Source organism: Nasonia vitripennis, chromosome 5 (genome assembly GCF_009193385.2).
Source record: "Nasonia vitripennis strain AsymCx chromosome 5, Nvit_psr_1.1, whole genome shotgun sequence".
Lineage (NCBI taxonomy): Eukaryota > Metazoa > Arthropoda > Insecta > Hymenoptera > Pteromalidae > Nasonia > Nasonia vitripennis.
In genome coordinates this window covers 21717629-21738327 of record NC_045761.1, presented here as the reverse complement: position 1 = coordinate 21738327, position 20699 = coordinate 21717629, and the positions used below count along the sequence as shown (strand labels likewise).

At 33.3% G+C, this 20699-nt stretch overlaps 4 protein-coding genes across 7 annotated transcripts in view; all 4 read right to left on the bottom strand.

The window, feature by feature from the left end:
* Nucleotides 1–503: 503 nt before the first annotated feature.
* On the bottom strand, nucleotides 504–3905 carry LOC100678871 (zinc finger protein 224). Of its 2 annotated transcripts, none has more exons than XM_003426422.4 (7): nucleotides 3756–3905; nucleotides 2946–3011; nucleotides 2816–2884; nucleotides 2342–2425; nucleotides 2189–2254; nucleotides 2037–2117; nucleotides 504–1959 (listed from the first exon to the last, which is right to left on the bottom strand). In XM_003426422.4, the coding sequence occupies exons 2-7, from the start codon at nucleotides 2947–2949 to the stop codon at nucleotides 1502–1504; spliced, it is 762 nt and encodes a 253-aa protein (XP_003426470.1). In that variant the 5' UTR covers nucleotides 2950–3011; nucleotides 3756–3905; the 3' UTR covers nucleotides 504–1501. The 2 variants fall into 2 exon arrangements, with proteins under 2 accessions (XP_003426470.1, XP_003426471.1); XM_003426423.2 differs by having other exon boundaries at nucleotides 2342–2383; nucleotides 3756–3890.
* Nucleotides 3906–4046: 141 nt separating this feature from the next.
* On the bottom strand, nucleotides 4047–8294 carry LOC103316306 (zinc finger protein 660-like). 3 transcript variants are annotated; one of them, XM_016986092.3, is made up of 5 exons: nucleotides 8011–8294; nucleotides 7766–7925; nucleotides 6364–6465; nucleotides 6130–6219; nucleotides 5043–6050 (listed from the first exon to the last, which is right to left on the bottom strand). In XM_016986092.3, the coding sequence occupies exons 2-5, from the start codon at nucleotides 7785–7787 to the stop codon at nucleotides 5587–5589; spliced, it is 678 nt and encodes a 225-aa protein (XP_016841581.1). In that variant the 5' UTR covers nucleotides 7788–7925; nucleotides 8011–8294; the 3' UTR covers nucleotides 5043–5586. The 3 variants fall into 3 exon arrangements, with proteins under 3 accessions (XP_016841584.1, XP_016841581.1, XP_016841580.1); XM_016986091.2 differs by having other exon boundaries at nucleotides 7791–7925; XM_016986095.3 differs by lacking the exons at nucleotides 5043–6050; nucleotides 6130–6219; nucleotides 6364–6465 and adding exons at nucleotides 4047–4641; nucleotides 4720–4818 and having other exon boundaries at nucleotides 7791–7925; nucleotides 8011–8259.
* A 319-nt stretch (nucleotides 8295–8613) lies between these two features.
* Nucleotides 8614–13551, bottom strand: LOC100124037. The gene is made up of 5 exons (XM_001607810.6): nucleotides 13281–13551; nucleotides 13044–13205; nucleotides 12733–12962; nucleotides 10770–12654; nucleotides 8614–10688 (listed from the first exon to the last, which is right to left on the bottom strand). The coding sequence occupies exons 1-5, from the start codon at nucleotides 13370–13372 to the stop codon at nucleotides 9797–9799; spliced, it is 3261 nt and encodes a 1086-aa protein (XP_001607860.1). The 5' UTR covers nucleotides 13373–13551; the 3' UTR covers nucleotides 8614–9796.
* Nucleotides 13552–16182: 2631 nt separating this feature from the next.
* The window catches only part of LOC100677884 (zinc finger protein MSN4), a 33585-nt gene continuing 29068 nt past the window's right edge, over nucleotides 16183–20699 (bottom strand). The window contains exon 3 of the mRNA XM_016986082.3: nucleotides 16183–20485. Coding sequence (XP_016841571.1) covers nucleotides 19842–20485 — 644 coding nt within the window. The 3' untranslated portion in view covers nucleotides 16183–19841. The remainder of the gene's footprint in view (nucleotides 20486–20699) is intronic.

Genomic DNA, 20699 nt, shown 5'->3' with positions numbered 1-20699 from the left:
CATAGAAAAACTCCAAGTTACTGAGGGGAGCTCGAAATTTACACTCAGATGGCACCAGTGCCCGGACTAATACTGGTTGCAGAATTATAAGATAAATAGAAATAAAAATGTTGTAATGTTAAATATTTTGTAAAATAAATAAATTATATTTCGTTCCTCGTTCTCGAGATTAACTGTGTATTACCGCGACTTGTCGCTCAATTACGCCATCTTTTAGAGCTAAGCGAAAAAGATCCTCCCCCCCCCCATCGCCTCACGACCTCGTCTCCCGCGGCTCTCGTAGTCATATAATTTAGATTGAACTTCACTTACAGGTAAGTTCGTTTGATCCTTAATTATCTGCAAATCTCAAAAAAGCAGATGGTAATAAGAATGTTCACGTAACAAGTTTGGAATTTTTTAAAATGCGAAATAATTGTAAATACATCACGACAACATTAATTTTTATAAAGATAAAACTTCAAAAAAATCAAATCCAATAAGGAAAGAAGTAAATTACTGTATCAAAATGTAGATATATTTTAATGAATAGCGAACTTTTATACATAGTCTGAAATTTCTTAATTAGTTTTAACAATTGCGATTCACTTAATTAACAATACACATCATATCATCTAAACCTACTTATGTATAGAGATTAAAGTGTTTTGAATTAATAAGAACAGTCGATAAGACTATTCTCTTAAGCCAAAATATTAAAATTCTTTTAGTTAATCTTGATTTATTATTGTTTACCTATTTATTAGTTACATTTAATAATATAAAGAGCTTAATTATAACTACGTATTAAAACACTCAAAATACAATACATTTTTATGAATTGTTTTGTAGCAATATTCGTTTATTACGATATCAGTTTGCAAAAGAATGGTTATCAAAATTCGGTTATTTCTATTCAGTCATAAGCTTTATTCCTCATTCTCATTGACAGTATAGTAGCAAAAAACTAACAAACTTGTTATGGATGGTTTACAATTATAGAGTCCAGTAGAAATTAAAGGTTTCTACAAAGCAATAATGTTTTGTATAGTGAGTATATTGTTTGTAATCTTACTATGGATTATTAGACATCATTACACATCTATAACAGTTATTCAGTTAGTAGTTATTGTAATATGATTCGACATACTTTACTTTTAAATTTTCAGCTAAGAAACTCAGCTAATTTCAAGTCAATTTAAGAGCATTCAATAAACTTTTGAAGGTGTTTTTATGAATAATACATTAATGAAGGGTTTTATAACCTAATTTGTTACAATCGTGGAAAAATTTCATATCTTTATGAAAAAAGTATACAAAAATTATTTCTATTTACTTCTAAAAGTATTTCTTTTTCCTTTTTTTTTAGAAAAATATAAAATATGCTCAAGCAGGTTGTAACGTTACATATATACTAACACGCATCTTTATAGAAACAAACGAACAAATTGTAATTGATTAACCGAGTAGTTATTCCTCAGTCATATTATCATTAAAATGTAAAAAATCTTTAGGTAAGTCACTAAAAAATATTGTGTGGCAACTTATGAATGGCCCCTATATGATAATTAAGACTTTGTTTTTGCGTAGTTCTGAAAGAACAGAACTCACATTTCAATGGCATTTCGCAAGATCTTTCATGTTCTTTCAAACACCATCTCTTATCATATACTTTTCCACATTTAGAGCATTTGAAGCTATACTCTGAATCATGTTTTTTCTTAATATGTAAATCGAGATGTATTTCTCTAATACACTTGAACTGACAGTGAGTGCAATGATAACGCTTTATGCTATCACATTCATACCTAATGTGTCTGTGGAGTCCACGAAGTTGTTCATATCGTTTGGGACAGCTTTTGCATTTAAATTGCAATCTGGTGTTGCATTCTTTGCATTCTAAATTTTCTGCATTTTGTACAATTGTATCTTCATCCACTATACGATCACATTGAACACAGTATAATTCGCACTTTATTTCTGTGTGAGAACAAATATATGGTTTTGGAATATCAATTCTGTTTTCACAAAAAGTATTTTTATCAATTCTTACTCACTTGTTCTTCCTTGAGCTACTGTTAATTCTGCACCCAAATTCAAAATATTAGTTACATTGCTATCTGGTATTGGTTCAGTAACTACAAAAAAAAGTTATATTATAACAATGAAAAGCAAGATTGCATTCTGTTCTGATGTAGGAAATTATTACCTGTAAGTTGCTTGTAAGTACTGTTTGTTGCTTCAGGATTTTGTGAGTTTGTTGAGATTTGTTTTTCTGAAATTGTGTATGCAAACATTAAATTTTGTATTTTCATACATGCAATAGTTACGTTTTGTAAAGTTGAGTGTAAAATATACATACCAAAAAAATTAGCTGATTCATCAGTAATGATTATAAGCTCCTCTTTGAATAAAGAATTATATGGAAGGTTAGTTGTATATGTAGCTGTAAAATATTTATATTCATAGGAATATTTATTATTCAAAATACAGTTCTGTCAATATTATAATAAATGGTTAGCACTTTTTCTTAAATTTTGATAAAAATTATTCATAACAAATTAACAAAATATTTTATAGAAATTGAATTTCAAATGCCTATTTCATATGCAACAATAAAAATTTGCTAAAAAACTTAAAAAAGAACTGATGCTATGTAGTAATATAATGAAATTGTTGTATATCATTTTGTCCCTGCAACTACCACTATTGATAAAATTAAATAGTAATAGACGACAAAACTCTATTTTGTAGATCTGTTATGTAACTTTTTTTATAAAAACTTTAAGGCTAAATTTCATATTATTAATTTCAATTTATCTTCATAAAAGCTTACTCATTATTGGTTGAGCAAACATCTGATTTGTACCATCTGGAGCAGTCTCAATTTTCAATGCGATTTTATCTGTAATAAATTAGAATGATGAATCATGAGCGATTTGAAACACATATTTAGATTTTCTTACCCATTTTGTAGCTGTAGAAACTCAGATGAATTATGAAATAGACAATTATTTGTAAATATCTGCTGCCTGAAAGTAATAATTTGCTTTGAAAAATCTAATCTTAGATGCATTATGTCTATTAGGCAAAAAACTTTCAAGGTAGATTGATTCGAAAAACTATTTTGCACAATTAGAAAACAGCCAATATTTTGGTAATAAATCATATTGTAAATAAACCGTTAGTATGCATTCCAAATGAAATAATTTAGAATTGTCAGTAAAAACATAACAATAAATGTATACTATATGGATGCACAAAGTTTTAAAAATTTACATTTCATTACAAGTATATTATTATTATACAATATTTTTGGCCTTCAATAAACTATTCTCATATCTAGAACATGTAGTTTCAAGTTTGATTTTTTAATATCATTTAATTATTATGTAACCCAAGGTGAAAAGCAGTTCAAAACAATATGAATTAAATGATTCCCTCACGTTTGTATCCACAATTAGATGTGGGACACCTATCTTATACACAATACACAATGTATAAATATGCAAGTTGCCCTCAGTGTATTGCATTGATCATAATAAAAAATATACGTTTTTTAACCAGCAGGTTCTGTTCGTTGATTATCACCAATGTAACAACGGATTCTTAGAATAACGAGAGAACAAAATACTGACGAAAAACGTTTAATAATGAAAACAGGAAACGTAACAAATGAACTATGCAAAAATCTAACCCCCAAATCGTTTACTTCGAAAAAGATGCAAAATAATTTGTTTCCCCAGTCAAATTTTTAATTTGTTTGTAAAACTCACTCTAATGAAGGTATTTAGCGCCAAGACGTTGAATTTTTCGCTAGATTTGTTAGGAAAATAGTAACATAAACAAAGCCTCTTGTTTTGCAGTCAGAATGACAAACGGCTTAAGCTTGCCCTGTTTTCTAGTTTACCGTATCGGCACTAGAGACACCTATACGCATCGGATACTTACCGACAGTGTTGATTATATTACCGCGTTTTTTGAAAATATATTTTGTTTGAAAGGAATGCACAAGTAATATATATATATATATATATATATATATATATACTATATATAATTACGAATTTAATAAATAGAACATTTTATTAATTAAGTACAGGTTAGTATTAAATAACACAAATAAACTTGAATGGTTGTTTTTGTTCTGATGCATTAACTTAAGTAACTACTCTAATATTCATTACAAGAATGAAAGGAAATCTACAGTTATAATTTAGATTATTGATAGATATGTATGATGTATCATATAATTTACCAAAATAAAAAAAAAATAATTTCCTTATTGTATAATTACGAAAAAAGTTGTTAGCTTTTTTAATTTCAAAAGCTCTTCATAAACGAATTCAAATTTTAAATTTGAAAAAAAATCAAAGAAAATAAAAAATAAAAATTGATAAAATGATAATAATACTATAGTGTACTATAACAGTTAGCAATAGCAGTTCACACTTATTTAGAGTTTCCTGTCATTTAAGAGATTTTTTGATTTGGAGCGATGTTTAGCCTTTATGTGTCTAACAAAAATGCGTTTATACATTGTTTTATATGAACAAATATTACATTGATAGACGTTTGGAAAAAAATTACAAATCTTATTTTCTTGTAGGGGGTCCAATGACTTTGACTTCTTTGGTGAATTTTCAATCAACTCTTCAATGTCTAAAACAAATTTTTTTTTCAATTATATTTAGTACTTTTTTTGTACATGAATTCTAATGGAAAAATTATCGTAATTACCAGAGGTATCACTCAACTGCAATTCAAAAGTTTCATCATCAGATTCGAAGGGTGCACGATCTTCTTTCAAGTAAAGGGAGACGATTGCCAAGTTGGAGTCTGCAACATTTTTATCACAAGATAAACTTTTAACAACTTATAAATACAATACATTGTTCAGTCTACAACATAAATTCTCAATACTACTGCAACACAATTTACAAAACTCTCAAGTAACTACAAGTACTATAATAATTAATGTATCATTGAAGTCACATCAAAGAACCTGAAACAATAACTTATTCAATTTATTACAAAAATGAATTTATGTAATTTTTTTTTTATTTGCATGCATATATTTTTTATTGCGTGAATTTATTCAGATTTTATACAAAGTATTTATGGTAGGTTACATAAATTGTTAAACTTAAAAATTTCCGAAAAATCACAGCATTTGTTAAAACATTTGTTACAATACAATGCTCATTTTTCAGTATATCTCACAACTACAATAAAAATGTTCTAAAATATAAAATAACTATATGGTTCATGAACTAAAAAGTCATAATATAAGCTCTTTTTGTTTTTTTTTAAATGATAATTAAGGTGGTATAGGGTTTTAAGTTAATACTACATCACTTAAAACAAACATTCATTTCGTAAAATAATACAAAATGTTAACTGAAGATGACTTATTACATGATTTTTATTTTTAGAATTATAACTACAGTGTGCACAATAAAAATATCTTTAGATATTTTTGCACTACAAAAATATCTTTAGATATTTTTTCTGATGATCTTTCGAGCCATTGATACTTCCTAAGTGATTCGTCAAAACGCGCGACTTAGCTATTTTTTTTTACGTCCTTTGTTTGGGCAAGTTTTTTTATTCTAATTTTACGTGTTTTTTCATGTGTCTCGTAAGCTCGGCTTCTAACTTGCATTTATATGGACAATAACTGCAATTTATGTCACGCTTTAGACCGCAATATTTAAAATGGATCGCGAACCCTGCTCCATTCTTGTATGCCGTGAAACATTTCGGACATGTATTTTTACGAATCCCATTTTTTTTAATTTTATTGTTATAAGGATTGTACTTTTTTGAACATTTAGTAATCAATTCGGTTTTGATTTCGGTTTTCACGGTCTTGTTTGATTTTTCACAATTATTTTTTTTAACATGCATGTAAGCACCCGTATAGTGCTTAAACAACTTTCCACATAAGATGCATTGATATTTTAAAATTGTTGAACAATTTTTATTTCTGCAGTTGCGGTATTTTCTAAAATGTACGTCGGTAGTTGACTGGCATTTAGTGCAGTAAAACTGAATAAAATGTTTATAATCTGAAAAAATATACATTCATGAACCATTAGGCATTCTTCATAGTAGGTATTTTAATGCGGTAATATAATTATTCCTTACGTGAACTGTGAACTTTATCTATAGCAATTTTGAACTTCTCTTCAAGTTTTGTACAAATATTCGCAGTTACTGGATGATCATAATTGCTATCTAGAATAACAATAAGTGAAAGCTATTATACTGTCTGTTATAAATCTTTCAAAATATTTTGAGTAAACTTGTATGTAATAACAATCTAAAATATGCGATATCATAAATTCACAATTGATTTCAACACTCAATTTCAATACATACCAAAACTAGGGCATTCATAAAATTCAAAATAAGGTATCTCATTTTGTGAATCGGCCACTATTTCTTCTTTAATACTGCGTTCCATATATAGTGGATCTTCTTCTGCAACAATGTTAAAAAATTTGTCACGTTTAATATCAACTTTTTATATGTAACATTTACAGTATTAGTATTTTACAGTAGAGACAACTAAATTTAAAGAAAACCCACACATACAAGCATCTATTTCAAAGATTAATAAGGCTTATTTTATTTATTAAAACTGCAGAAAAAAAATTAAAAAATTCTTTATAAAAAAAATGAACAGGATTACTCTGCATCTGCACATAGTTTTGTTGATATCTGCAAAAAGATATAATAATGTATTTAATTATACTGTATAAAAATCTGAAGACACTGTAGTAGAGGAAAAAGAAATCGTTGAGCATATTATCAAAGAGGAAAAATGACTGTAAAGACAAATGATGGATTGATCTACATTAAGTAATGAATACTCTATGAATAAAATATGTATTGAACGTTTAACATTTTTGTTTTTCTTTTTTACAAACGAACTATTTTGTGCATATTATATTATAAGATAATCTTAGTACTCTAAATAATTATTTATTTTCTTTGTCATCTCTTCTTAACGAAAATTCTTCTTGTTCTTAAATATTCTCTTGAACATGTATATATTCCATGAAATCCACTTCAAGACATCGTAAAAGCAATTGTAGAGAGTATCAGCTCGATCGATGTCTTCAGTATACTTATATAGTATGAGCTTAATCCAAGCTGAAACACTTGGCTGTTAAATGGTGTATAACATTCAAAAAATGCAAAAAATATTCATCTGATCATAGAAAACTAATTAAAGGGGGTAAAGCAATAATAGGGTAATACAAAATTTCAAAAATTATATCATTCACACCGACCAACATTCACCATCTGATCAGGGAAAACCATTTGACTAAAAATGTTTATTTTTCGAGTAGTATCGAGCAGGCGGGGGGGGGTTACACATTGGCAATTGGGCGGGACATCAAATATTTTGTATTTACGATAATAGGACTATAAATACTTATATAGTCGTCGAGATAATCATACCTTAAAAGTTATACAGGTTAACCATATAATTATGATATACTTATGTCTATATCGCAACGAACACCATTGAACGCAAAATACATACACACATCGCAAGCTTCATAATCCACCCAGAATATCCACACTAATAGCTATATATCGTAATATGCCTTTTCGTAAACTCATAACGACTGTCAACCGAAAAACGTTCTTTTTAAGTACACATATCGCTTAAAGTCTATCTTTGATGATATAACGTCATATATTTATATATTAGTTTTGTTCCAAGTATAAGTTTTCCCCCCAGAATAGTAAATATTTTAAATGTACTTACCGAACCGACCGTATGTGAGCATTACCTCGAAACAGCATCCGCAGCCTGCATTGTTTTGGAAATCTTATCCTCTGCAGGTGGTTGTTTATCCTTTGACAAGCCGGGCCGATGTATGTTCCATTGTTCAACCGAATCCCCATCGACGATCCATCAAGATTTTCTGAAATTGTTCACATTTAACCTTCAGCAACGATTCCAACAATATCCTTTTATTGTTCATCCCGAATTCAACAATATATACGCACTTTCAAGTCTTTGTCATCTTCGACGTTAATCGACGTTATATATGCCAACGTGTGGCTTCCCGCGAAAAACTACTTTGTCTTCCTCTCCAGCCATGTCACCGTTCGATTACTCGTTTTTACTTTACATTAACGGACAAATTACTTCTTTATGCGCACACAAAAATCGACAGAATACAACCGCACTGCCCGCGAGAAAGAAACTATTTACGTATTAACTTGTCGGTTCCGCGGACGTTCGGGAACTGACCGGTACTCGGTAGCCGCCGTGCCGCCACCGCCGAAATTTTAGGCGGCGTTGCCGTCGCCGCCGATTCTCAGAATTCTAGAGCCGTTACACCCCAAAGTTCTTTGTTCGTAAAAAGTTGTCGTTTGCCTACTACTGCATAACTGTAAAAAGACGATACTTTTTAGTGAGTTTTTTCGAGATTAATAATTTTGGAAAGTATATGTATTAAATAAAATCTGTATCGAAAGTGAAAGAAGAAAAGTCACGAAAGTGCAAATTCCAAGAATCGTCAGGGCGCAGCGGTGCAAAGGAGACGTCAGGGTCGTCGGAAAAGGTAAGGAAATCACTTATATGTTGAAATTTGGATATTTTTATTATTGATGTATCATTAATTGTATTCTTATGCGTTTGTTTAATATAAACCTGTGAAAATTATTTCTGACATTTCCGCATTGTCAAAAAGCGAACCTTTTTATAAACCCCCATACTACAATACTACAGGTATACCTATAGATATAGATATGCAGCTATTGGTTGCGAATTTAGTATAGATACCTCTTTTCGTAAGTAATCTAATGAGAATATAGCTTCTGTTAATTATCCAAGACATAATTTATGCGAATGTCAGTTTAATGCAGAGGAAAAATAATAAAATTTACCCACACGTTAAAATTAACTGTCCCTGTTAGTTTAATATAGGCAAGTATAATATTGTCGCACAGACCATGAAAGAATATTTATTATCATCTACATTTTTTACACTGTTAGTTTTGCACATAACTTCATCACAATATTTGTCATGTTAAGGCTAATTTAACTACTTTATTGTTACATAAGCACTCGATATTATAAATTTTTCTTATATAAATTCACAGCTTGTGGACTACATGAATAAGTACTGCATATTTTTAGAGATTTTTAGCGTAATCTGTTTGGCACATAAGATTTACTTAAATAATTATATTATAAACGATAAAATTTTTAATTCACCTTTGGTAATAACAAAATAAAATATTATCTTGTTTCAATCAAGAAGATTTGAGATCATCGATAATCATGTAAAAATACAAAAATTACATTCTATAAATAGAATCTACTATCCTTAATATTACAACCTAAAAAACTGATTTGTACATTTTGCTTTGCACCGTTAAATTTTGTTACCGAATACTTTTGACTTTGTGGATAAACATTATACTTTTCTAAAGTGTACCTATTTTTGAAAAACAATTATACAATCTTTATAGAATTAAAAGCTGCCATAAAATAAATAAAAATTTACTTATAAGTCACAGTGCGATTATGATATTATCAATTAGAGTCTCACTAATAATTTGTATGTCTTGTTACAATCGTCGTGACCAATATCAAGAGATATTACTAGTCGAATCTTAATAAACTGAAACTGCTTATTTACATAACTTATGTTTCTTCATTTTTTGCTTATGATTACCAATCTAGCCAGCTTAGTTGCTTCTATTTAATACATCATTTATAAAGCTTCTTCAATAAAATCTAATACCTAAATCTTTATACAATTTACAGTGTCTCAAATACAAACTACAAATTTTGCGGAAAAATTTGTCTTTCTCCTTCTAAAAGCATTATTTGCAATGCTTTAAATAATAAGTACCTGCCTAATTCGCATTTTTCTTTTGACCTCCAAGTTGACACTACACCATAATAATCACCAGCTTTACAGTTTCCCAATTTTTGTGTTCCCAAAACCTCGATCATCATAGCTTCTCTTGTGTAAGCTTCCACTGGTATGGTATTTTGGAATACATGGAGAACAATGACTCCTCTATCTTCGTTCCAAATATCTAAAATTCTCTGAATTTTCTTACTTGGCACACTTTGCTCATCTTTGGAGACCCAAATCTTAAAAGCATCATAAAGATGCGCATAGGGTCTAGAACGTTTACCTTTTCCCACATAGAAAATGGCTGACAAAAATATCTCCCATTTCTCTGACATACTTAGATTAGGTGCCCTTCTAGGAAGGTCCTTGGTGATCCTTGGATCCAAAAGCAAGTAATTAAAAGAGCTTTTCGTCGTTCCTTCACGCCATTTTCGAGATGGATTTGGGTCAACAAATTCTTGAAAAACTTTTTGCTCCAGAGCGTCATAATCATCCAGGTTTTTTATCCATTCAATGGAAAGCAATGAAGACTTTAACAACTCCTTTTCATTTTCGAAGTTAACAGAGCCTCTAGACTGAGTTTTCTTTGCATCGATCCGCCTAATGGGTTTCCTACCCTGAGATTCTAATCTGTGGAGACGTTTTAAATACAAGTGATACGTCGTTTTTGTAATTGGTCCTGGGTTTTCTCCTAGATTTCTCAGCCTCTCCCTCAGTGTAATGTTATCCAGAAGAAACATTTCTCTGGGAAGTGGTTCAGATTTCGTAGTGCTGCACGAATAGAACGATGTATTTATATCTGATGATGCGCTAAAAGAAAAAAATTTCACGTTAATTTATATAAGACAAGAATATATAAAAAATGTCATAACTTTGATAAAAAAATCTTACCAGGGTGGTGAAACACATAGTCTTCTTTCCAGAAAAACGACTCCTTCTTCAGGATCTTCGTATTTATATTCTTCATCCACACTAATAAAAGTTTCAGAGTCAACTTTTCTATACAAAGATGAAGATGAATCATCTCTGAGAGAGATAAAGTCACTACTCTCTGGTGATATTGATTGTAGTTTAAAATTAATATCTTTTTCAGTTTCAATGTCATTAGCAGCTTCCTGACGATCATCACGTTTGCTCAAAGATAAAAAACTATCACTTGAATTTGAATTTGGTGATGTAGAGCCTTTGGAGCATAGCAGACTGTCATTGCCATTATTTGTCATATCAGAATGTTTGCTTTTTATATTGCCTGTGTTCAAATTGTCTTCTTTAGATTCTGAACTTGTAGCTGAATCAAAAATCGCTCTATTCAAATCATTGTCATCATTTTGTGAAAACAGTCTGCTCTCTTCTTTATTCATACTCAAAATCAATTTGGATTCAGATTTTGATAAAGCTCCTGAATCAAGCATCCCCACTCCTGATACAAACTCAGACTCTGGCAAGATTTTCGCTAGTTCTTTTTCAAATGTAGAAACATACTTACTTGCTGGTTTCTTGGATTGAGCAATAATTGATGAATTGGACATTCTGTCGTTAAATAAATCTTCCGCATCATTGTCATACATGAGGTCATCCAAGTTTACAGCGATGCTTCTGAAGTTTTCCTTTTTAAATGCAGTTTTTGGAGTATTTCCCGTATCTGTGGGAGCAGAGGGAGTTGATGCTTCCGATTTGCTATATGTGTTATTCAAAGGAGTCTTGGGCTTTTCAGATGTTGCTATTCTTTTTGAAGACTGTGGTTTTCTTTTGTTTGGAATTACTGTCCTTGTTGGAGTCTCTATACTTCTCTTGACTGTTTTCATATGAGTTGGTGTTGTAAAATACTTCTTAGGCCTTGGTATCCGACTGGTTGGTGTGACATTGTTTGGCTTATTAGGACTTTTGATCCTAGTTTTACTAGGTGTTACAGCTGGTGATTTCTGGGAGAGCTTAGTATACTTTGGTGACGATTTTTTCTCGAAACATGGAGTTTTGAAGAATTTTCTTTTCTTTTCCTCACCATAGGTGTTAATAACTAAATTTGGTGACTTGCTTATTATAGTTTCATTGAGCCATTTATTCAATTGTGAAACATTATCTTTATTTTGATGCTTAGGTTTGGATGGTGTAAGTTTTCTTGTTGCAGGGTGAATGTTTTTTTTAACCGCAAGTTTTTTGTCTAAATTAGTAGAAGATGGCTTTTTCAAATTGTTTGTCAATATTCTGGTGTTTATCAGATGAGGAAGATGATTGTGCTGCTTTATCACATGCAAAGTAGAGCTTCGTTTGTTTGCAGGTTGTTTTTCAGGTATTTTAGAATTCCCACATTTTATCGGTCTATTGAAGGTCATTTTGATTTCCTTTCGTCTTGGTGAACTAGTTTTACAATTTGACAAGGACTCATCTTCATCATTTTTACCCATACTATTGCTTACTTCAACTTCACTTGTGATTGAGCTGGATAGTTGTGAAATAATTTCACTAATTAAACTTCTCTCTTCCTCAACAGTTTCTCTTTTGAAGTCAAAGCTGCTCATATACTTGTTGTTATTATGAATATTGTCAATTTCTTCTTGTTTAATTTTTGTTTGCTGCTTTCTTCTTGTTGTGACAAAGTTACTATTTAATGATAAGGGATCTTTTGTACTATTTTCTGGGTGGTAACCACTTGTGTCACTCTTTGAGTCTTCATTAATACTTGAATAAGAAAAATTCTTGAAAGAGCTGTCAAATAATGATTCATCTGATACCATGTACTCAGCTAGCACATCTCCATTGTTGACCAAAACTTTATCTGCAAATATCAAAAGTTGAGATCATTTACCATTATATTTATAAAAAATCGATTGAACAAATAACAAACAAAATATACCTAATTCTCGTTTAAAATGTGGCTTATCGTCATCTTCTTCATTATTGATGCAGTATTTACTGAGCACTGCAACTGCCTCAAAGTGTTCACCTTGAAAAGCGTAGTGAAATGGAGAACAAGAGTCAGAGTCAAGACAAAGTGGATCTCCTCCATTGGCAAGTAGAAGGTCTAGAATCTTTGCTCGTCCCCATGCTGCAGCCACGTGAACTGGTGTCATACGATCAATGGATCTAGACACAATCAATGCAAACATTGTCACTTTGATTCTTCTCCAACAAGTCTAGATACAAAATAATCAAATTCTCACATACTTTACATTGGGATTCCCTCCGTGTCGCAAAAACAACTTGGTCACCTCCTCAGCAAAGGCTTCCGAGTCATTGCCAATCACCAAGTGAAATGGAGTAATGCCATGCAGCGGCATCAGTACATTTGGATCTGCATCTTTGTTTTTCAAAAGAGTTGTCACTTGTCTGCATGATTCCAAAACGAAAATCAAAATTATCATTACTACCTTCGAAATCTACGCAGCCAAAACAAAAACATACCTCAGATCATTGTCTTCTAATCCATCGCACAGCGAAGACGCCAGGTAGAGATTGCCTTTTTGTTTCGGCGTAGATATCGACGACGAGCTCATTTTTGCTGATTTTTCAATTCTTCGGTTACCTTCTTTTTAATCGACAATTTTACAGAACAGAATCATGCTGGACATGAACGTTTCGTCAACCTCAGGCATTTGATTCTTTGACTTTGAGCTCGGACAGCTTCAAAACGACGTAAACATATCAAACTCGCGACCGTTGAAATCTCCCAGCACATGCGCCAGTACATGCCGGTGAAGATCCGTCGGTAAGAATCTGTTCCTGTTTTATTGGCGGAGTAGGACCTGATACTTTTATGCGCGCGAACTCGTCCTGAATTTGAAATTCCTGTACCGCATTGCATCAATTTTAAACTGTAAAATAGGATACGAAATGTTTTTCAAATAAACTGAATTGAACTGAATGAAACTTTTATTAGGTAAAACAAATCTCGTTAAATTTTACAAATGTAATGGAAGTCTAACAAGAGGTGTGTAACAGGGAAGGGCAAGAAAGATATAAACACAAAGGCATTTTAAATACAAAAAAAGCATACAAACTTTTATTAAAAGTACGTACAAAAATAATAGATACATAAATCTTTTCGTCGTTGCGTTAAAACATGCCGAGTCTTAATTGCGCCGCTGCGCGTCATTCGTCTCGATGCATCATCATCATCATCATCAGTTCATCAACAAATGTCGATGTACACACTTCATCACTATATGTATATATAATCTCTCTCTCTCTCTCTATATATATATATATATATATGTATATATATCTCGTATATATAAATTAACAATGGAATAGCGTCGAGAGGTGCGCGCACATAATAATATACGCTCGTCTACGTCGCTTTTCTGAATCTCGTTATTTAATAACTCTCCACGCGCGTTTCCATCTTTTAAGTATCGACGACGAATATCTCACGTTTTTCCCCCTTTGTTTTTGTTATCGTCACAACAATTTCTCTTTCTCTCGTTGATGATATGTAAACACTGGGCTATTTATATTATTATATTGTATATTTATAGTATGTATAATATAATTACGATACACACCTATTGTATATTAGTGCAAATAAATTAAATTTATTATACATAAAATTTGACGCACAGTATAGAGTTCAAGCGTGCTCGTAACGCTTCTTTTACATAATACGCATGAATACTTTTTTTTCAAAATCGTAATATCGAAACTTGTCGCGCTGTACTGTATGCATAGGTGTATATGTATGTACATCGTATAAGAAAAATGCGTCGATATAGAGAGCTTCCCGATCGAGAGATCTCGTTTTATTTGAACGAAACGGAAAAGTGAATTAATTCGCTAAGATTTATTTAGTTTCACCTCGTCAGCGTTACACAGTGTGTGTGACCTATATTGTATGCGCTGATAATAAGTACATTCTGTTTTTACTCTTCCGCATAATTTAAATTATTATATTATTGTGTGTATATGAAAGGTATACCTACATGCAACCTAATGGAAACCTAATTACAACCTAGATCTCGCTCTTGTCGTCGAGAAGTACAAATGCAAGCTCTTTTTCGTAGACAGGCGTATATTGTTATATTGTGTGTATATATATATATATATATATATACTATAGAATAGCACGCTGTGGTGTGTGGCAAGTATACTGAGACGCGCATGTGTACATATATAACTCCAAAAAATTACAATCGAAAATGAACAATTGACGTACACACGCGCGTTCAGTGATGTGAACAAGGAAGACGCCGAATTTCAATAGCTCGCCTCGTTGCGCAATGTATATAATTGTGATATATATATATATATATATATATATATATATATATATATATCAAAACATAATTGTGATATAATATATATATATATAGATATATATATATATAGATATATATATATATATATATATATATATATATATATATATATATATATCAAAACACCTATTATATGTACACAAAAATTCTTTGTATACGCCACATTAGGTATACCTTCTTTGCGGCTTTTAAAGGCATTTCTCTTTTTTGCATCAAACGTAATATTATAATGTAATAATATATCTATATGCAAATGTGTAAATAGTACATATATTACGACTCCATTAACAAAGTTATAAATTCTAGTCTATATCATACATAACAGTACAGTCGAGCCTTAGAAGCTTTTACGATAGGACACTACAATATAGCCATATATTTAAAAACCTGCGCTTGCACAGGCATGTAAGTACACGTAACTGCGCGTCTGAGGCTCGACTGTATATCCATATTGTATATTTTCTGTGATCACTGGTTTGTCGTCTTTTACAAATATCGTTGTTCTCGTTAAACACTTGTATACAATAATATCAAAATTTTGCGGTTATACCATATCGTTTAGGTATAGGCTGACGACCTGTTTACATTTTTGTACTAGATAGACAAACCTTAATTACGCACAACTGCTGATTCTGGATATACCGTTTGTCCTTTTTTTAAAGAAACTTTTTAGGTAAATTTTCGAATATTGAGCACATTTAAATGTTACATCAGTCGAATATCAAAAGAATCAGAGACGTATAATCACTTTCTTCTGGACGGATAAGTTTTAATTTCTCTTTGTTCTATGTATAAGATCTCATCTTTTCATATCGTCGCGAACCAAGCACGACTTTGAGTATTTTATAGCACTTAATAAACGGCCTAGGACGCATCAATAATTGTTCGCTTTGTCGCGTTTGACAGATTGCAATGAGGAATAATCATTAAAGGTAAAAGAAAACAAAAAAAAGCCTAAAGGTAACTCATTGACGGAATGAATCTCCTTCTGCGATTCACACAATTATTCATAATAAACAAGAATTTACGACAAACACTTTGTGAGTCACTTGTTGTTTGAGTATTGTTCATATATTCATATCATCGTGATAATAACATAATTTAAAGTGTCTACATGCAATCGTTCTTCTTTCAGTTATCAGACCAAAAGCTTGTATTAATTACGTCCTCCTCATCATCAGTAGCTCTAGTGTCTATGTGTGTAAATTGTAAAATACACGTGTAACACACATATATATATTTATTTATTTATTTATTCGTATTGCCGCAACTGGTTTCACCACTTGCGTGCTCACAATTTTCGCGCGGCCTATTCCTTACAGCTATAATGTGTTGACCTTAAACTAGGCTGAATCATGATTCGCACTTTAAGTTTACTGTGATAATTAGCTACAAGAAAAATGCGTCTACGGGTCTACATTAACTAATTTTTTTTATCTAACTCTGAAGCTTCGCTATTATTCTTACGAGAATTATACCTATGTAACAAATGGGCGCTAGGATAGCTCGATTCATGAGTTCATCGTGTAGACAGTGTGTGATAGACAGATTAGCGGAAAGTATAACATCAAAGCGGAATAAAGCGTTGAAGAAATTTCGAGGATGGCGTGGGAGAAAGTTGTGCGTGTGTTTACTTCGACGTAAGATGCATTTGCGTGACTTTGAACACTTTGCGAAATGAAGAGATGATGAATAGTTGTTCGGAATTTCAGCTTACGTGTGTTACAATGATTACTAACACCTTGAGTCGTTTTTAATTTCGTTTCAGGTTAAACTTAAAGGTATCATTTAGAATAGAGATCTCGAGTCCACTTGTTTCTTTTTTTTCACAGAACCCCAGCGTGAGAATATACAATTTGTTAATCACAATGTTATAGAATAATATCGAAATTTTAGATCACCACTTTTTTTTAAATAATAGACAATTACGTTAGATTCGTATATTCAGTCAATCACTTTGTTTTGTATAAAACGTTAAAAAGACAGTTTTTTCTAGTTCATTGTAAAATCATTTCTCTTACATACGTAATAAGGTAGACTTGCCGGGGTTTGGTTGCTATTACCGGGAACTGATCAGAGTTACAGAGTTACAGAGTGAAATTGGCAATTGGGGCCATCAGGCACCGTTCTTCCTACTTTATGACGAAAGTGCCATCTGTCACTTGAAATGAAAAAACTGCTTTTGGAAAAGGATAGTTTAGATTTTTAGAAAATTCGTCTGATTCTCCCAAAACATCACAAAAGTCATGCACGAAAATTGTGGGTGTGAACGTCCTCTCGAATGGTCTGCTTCACAATCGTCGCATATGTACCTAAATCACAGCTCATGCTATTACTTACTTAATTTAACGTGAGTATAGTAAGTTAAAAAAGATAACTACAGAGAGAGAGAGAGAGAGAGAGAGAGAGAGAGAGAGAGAGAGAGAGAGTTTACTACTTTTGCATTATCGGCAATCAAATTTTCCAGTTAGCTCAATGTAATACGTATCAGAAAAGAGTTGTCCAGTATGAATAAGTTCCACTGTGGTTGTATTCACGCTTTTAGCGACCAGCAACAAATAGTGACACTTTATCGTACTGATTCGAAATGATTTAATGTTATATTAAACATATTATTCGAGCCCGATATTTTAAATTTGTCATAAATTGCGTTTAAGAAACAAATCCACTTTAAAAAATGTTTGCTTTTGTTTAGTCGATAAATATAAACAAATATTATTCAAATAAATATTCACATCTGCAATAGGTAAAAATAACAGTACTGGGAGCCACATTTTGCCAACTCACATAAAATTAACGTTTTACATTTTTGCAAATGACTTTAGATTTCGCGCCACAAAATAGCATAAAAATTATAAATTAAAATTTCCATCATTAGTCGTACTAGACAACGCTATTCTATGTACGTATTATGAGAATCGAGGAAGAATCTGACGCGCAGTCTTTTGTACCATCAACACCTCGAGTCAGTACTTTGCACGTCGGATATTGGAGTATTTTCATAGAAACGCGATTGAGCTTTGCGAGAAAAATTGTCTAAATACGGCAACGACATTGGGATAAGGAAGAAGTGTATAGTCATAGAATCGATAATATCTAATTATAAAAGAAGAGTATACGCGTTGGTCAGGTTCTACAACTTTGAATTCACGTGTATGGATTGATCCGCACTGCACTTGTATATTATGCTTCCAACAACATGCCCGGCTCATTTCGGCTAATACATCGTAGGAACACATTGCCTGTTTCTCATCCTATTCATTTAATTAGTGTACCTTCACCTTTCTTAACTCATAAGACTTTCGCATCCTCTGCTCGGAATCGTCCAACCTAATTAATCTCACAAACTAATTTCACGGGGCAAAAAGAATCTCAATCCTTACAATTTACGGCTTATCGATTATACAGCGTTCGTTCATATGGTTAATTTGTCAGTAAAGTGCGCGCGACCCTGTTTATTCTCAAATTACAAGCCTTTTGTTTTACGATCGTGTGTGTGTGTGTGTGTGTGCATTAATCTCGAACCAACGCGTTGTCAATCGCGCAAGAACTTATGGGAATTGTACATACAGTGTATAGTGTGTTGGGAAATCGCGTAAACGCGTCGCGTTTCTACCTAACTTTCTATGAAACCTTAGCTTAAGATAATTATTGTAAAGTTATAAAAATAGTGTCAATGTTGAAGAAGTAAGAGAGCTTCCATAATCTCAGTCGATATGTCACCGAATATCATATCGAACTATCACGCGCTTCATCTCTGCCATGTAAATTATATTCAGTGGAGCATTTGAAAACATTTTCGTGCGCAGAAAAAGCTTAGAATCTAAGTAAAGTATATAGTTGAAAAGTAGAAAGACGTCGTTCGAGCTATGCGTATGCGAAAGGTGTACTTTTGTACTGAATCCTCGTTGGATCTTTCGAGGACAAAGCGCAGCTCGGATGGACTGCATCGCGACGATGTTCATGGTTTGGCAAAGCTTCAGATTTCGAAGTCCGACTGGGACAGCACCGAACTTTACACTGACTTCGTCAACGCTTTGCAAACTCAATTGGGAAAACCTGATGTCTGAGTTTCCAAAAAGTTGCTAAGCCTCGTTTTACAAAACGTTTAGAATTCGTTAACACGTTGAGCTACTTGACGTTCGTTGTTATTCCAGTCATTTCATGTTCACCAAGTGCTGTGAACTGCATATAAACTAATGGTACTCTTTAAAAGACTCCAAGCGGGTCATCGCGTCAATTAGATTCGATGTTAACACATTTTACTATTTCGCAGTTTGGCGCTGTAACTCATTGTTTCGAGTTCACCGTCAAATTACTTCGGTAACATAATCCAAAAGTTAACGTAAACAGATGACAACGATAAAAAAGAAAAAATCTATGAAAACTGAACATTCGATAAATTTACGATCTACACGGAAAAGAGTGCCAGTGTGTATGGAACTGTAGGTGTGCGGCAAATGACAATTTCGCAAAGTCGAATTGGACTCGGTAACTAAAAATGGCAGTAACAACATCAGCCGGCAGTAACTGAAACCAAGTGGCAATCTAAGGCTTTGAAGAAATTCCATCGCGACTCACTCTTCCCCGTGCATAACCATGACACATCGAGCCAGTCCCTCAAGCTCGCTCTTCCGAGACTCAGCAAGATCTCAGTACAAAATCCAGCCGTCAGGACTAACAGACCAAACAGTGGCGAAGCTAACGAAAGCTAGCTGGACGGAGTGCATGCCTGAGAGTCCGCTGGCATCTCGATTATCTGCTGCTGGTGCTCGAGTTGCTGCTGTTCGACCGGCACACCCTCGACCTGCATACCCTCGACCTGGATGCCGTCGACCTGCATTTCCGCGTCATTGGGATCGGCGGTGTCGCTGCTACCGTTGCTGGTACCGCCGGCTGCTGCAGCAGCCGCCGCGGCGGCAGCCGTTGCCGCGTTGGGCTTGACCTGCACGTGGGTCTGGTAGTGTTTGGCCAGGTGAGCCTTCTGCCGGAAGCTTTTCCCGCAGAGGGAACAGGCGAACGGCTTCTCGCCCGTATGCGTCCTTATGTGCACGTTCACACTGTACTTGTCCTTAAAACCCTTGCTGCAAATGCTGCAGTAGTGCAAGGAGCGTTCCTTGCGCTGCTGCACAGCGCCTGGTGAACCCGTAGCACCGGCGCCACCCTGCGACGTGGCACCAGCACCTCCGTTGCCCGTGGCGTTCGCTGTATTTCGGTTAGCCCTTCGGACGTACTTTTTTGGCGCCTTCGTCGACCGGCCAGTGGTCGTGGTGTTGTTGGGAAGCTGCAGCTGGCTCGTAGCCGTCGTTGTTCGAGCGGTAACAGTCGGTTGCTGCTGCTCCGTGTGTCTGGTATCTGGAAATACGAAACGCTATTTAATATGGGCATTTTCAAGTCACGTTTTACCCGCGACTAATCGGTCATCTCCGACTGTTCTGGAGTAGTTGAATAACCTTTGAGCGCGCATAGCGAGCACTTTAAAACAAAAAACTAAGCCTTTAATCCGGCGGCATCTCCGAACAAAAGAAACGCCTTCTCAAAGTGCCAGCGCTATCCTTACGTAACGCGA

What these genes read in the sequence shown, in the direction of transcription:
- LOC100678871 (XM_003426422.4), bottom strand. An exon ending in GTTTGCTCAACCAATAATGA is followed by an intron (nt 2,426 to 2,815) that starts GTAAGCTTTTAT and finishes AATATTTTACAG; the next exon opens with CTACATATACAACTAACCTT. An exon ending in TACTTACAAGCAACTTACAG is followed by an intron (nt 2,118 to 2,188) that starts GTAATAATTTCC and finishes TTTTTTTTGTAG; the next exon opens with TTACTGAACCAATACCAGAT.
- LOC103316306 (XM_016986091.2), bottom strand. Translation starts at nt 7,905, where the DNA reads ATGGGGATTCGGTTGAACAATGGAACATACATCGGCCCGGCTTGTCAA. An exon ending in TTATGAATGCCCTAGTTTTG is followed by an intron (nt 6,220 to 6,363) that starts GTATGTATTGAA and finishes TTGTTATTCTAG; the next exon opens with ATAGCAATTATGATCATCCA. An exon ending in AGATAAAGTTCACAGTTCAC is followed by an intron (nt 6,051 to 6,129) that starts GTAAGGAATAAT and finishes ATATTTTTTCAG; the next exon opens with ATTATAAACATTTTATTCAG.
- LOC100124037 (XM_001607810.6), bottom strand. Translation starts at nt 13,372, where the DNA reads ATGAGCTCGTCGTCGATATCTACGCCGAAACAAAAAGGCAATCTCTAC. An exon ending in TTAGAAGACAATGATCTGAG is followed by an intron (nt 13,206 to 13,280) that starts GTATGTTTTTGT and finishes GGAATCATGCAG; the next exon opens with ACAAGTGACAACTCTTTTGA. An exon ending in GGAGGGAATCCCAATGTAAA is followed by an intron (nt 12,963 to 13,043) that starts GTATGTGAGAAT and finishes GATTGTGTCTAG; the next exon opens with ATCCATTGATCGTATGACAC.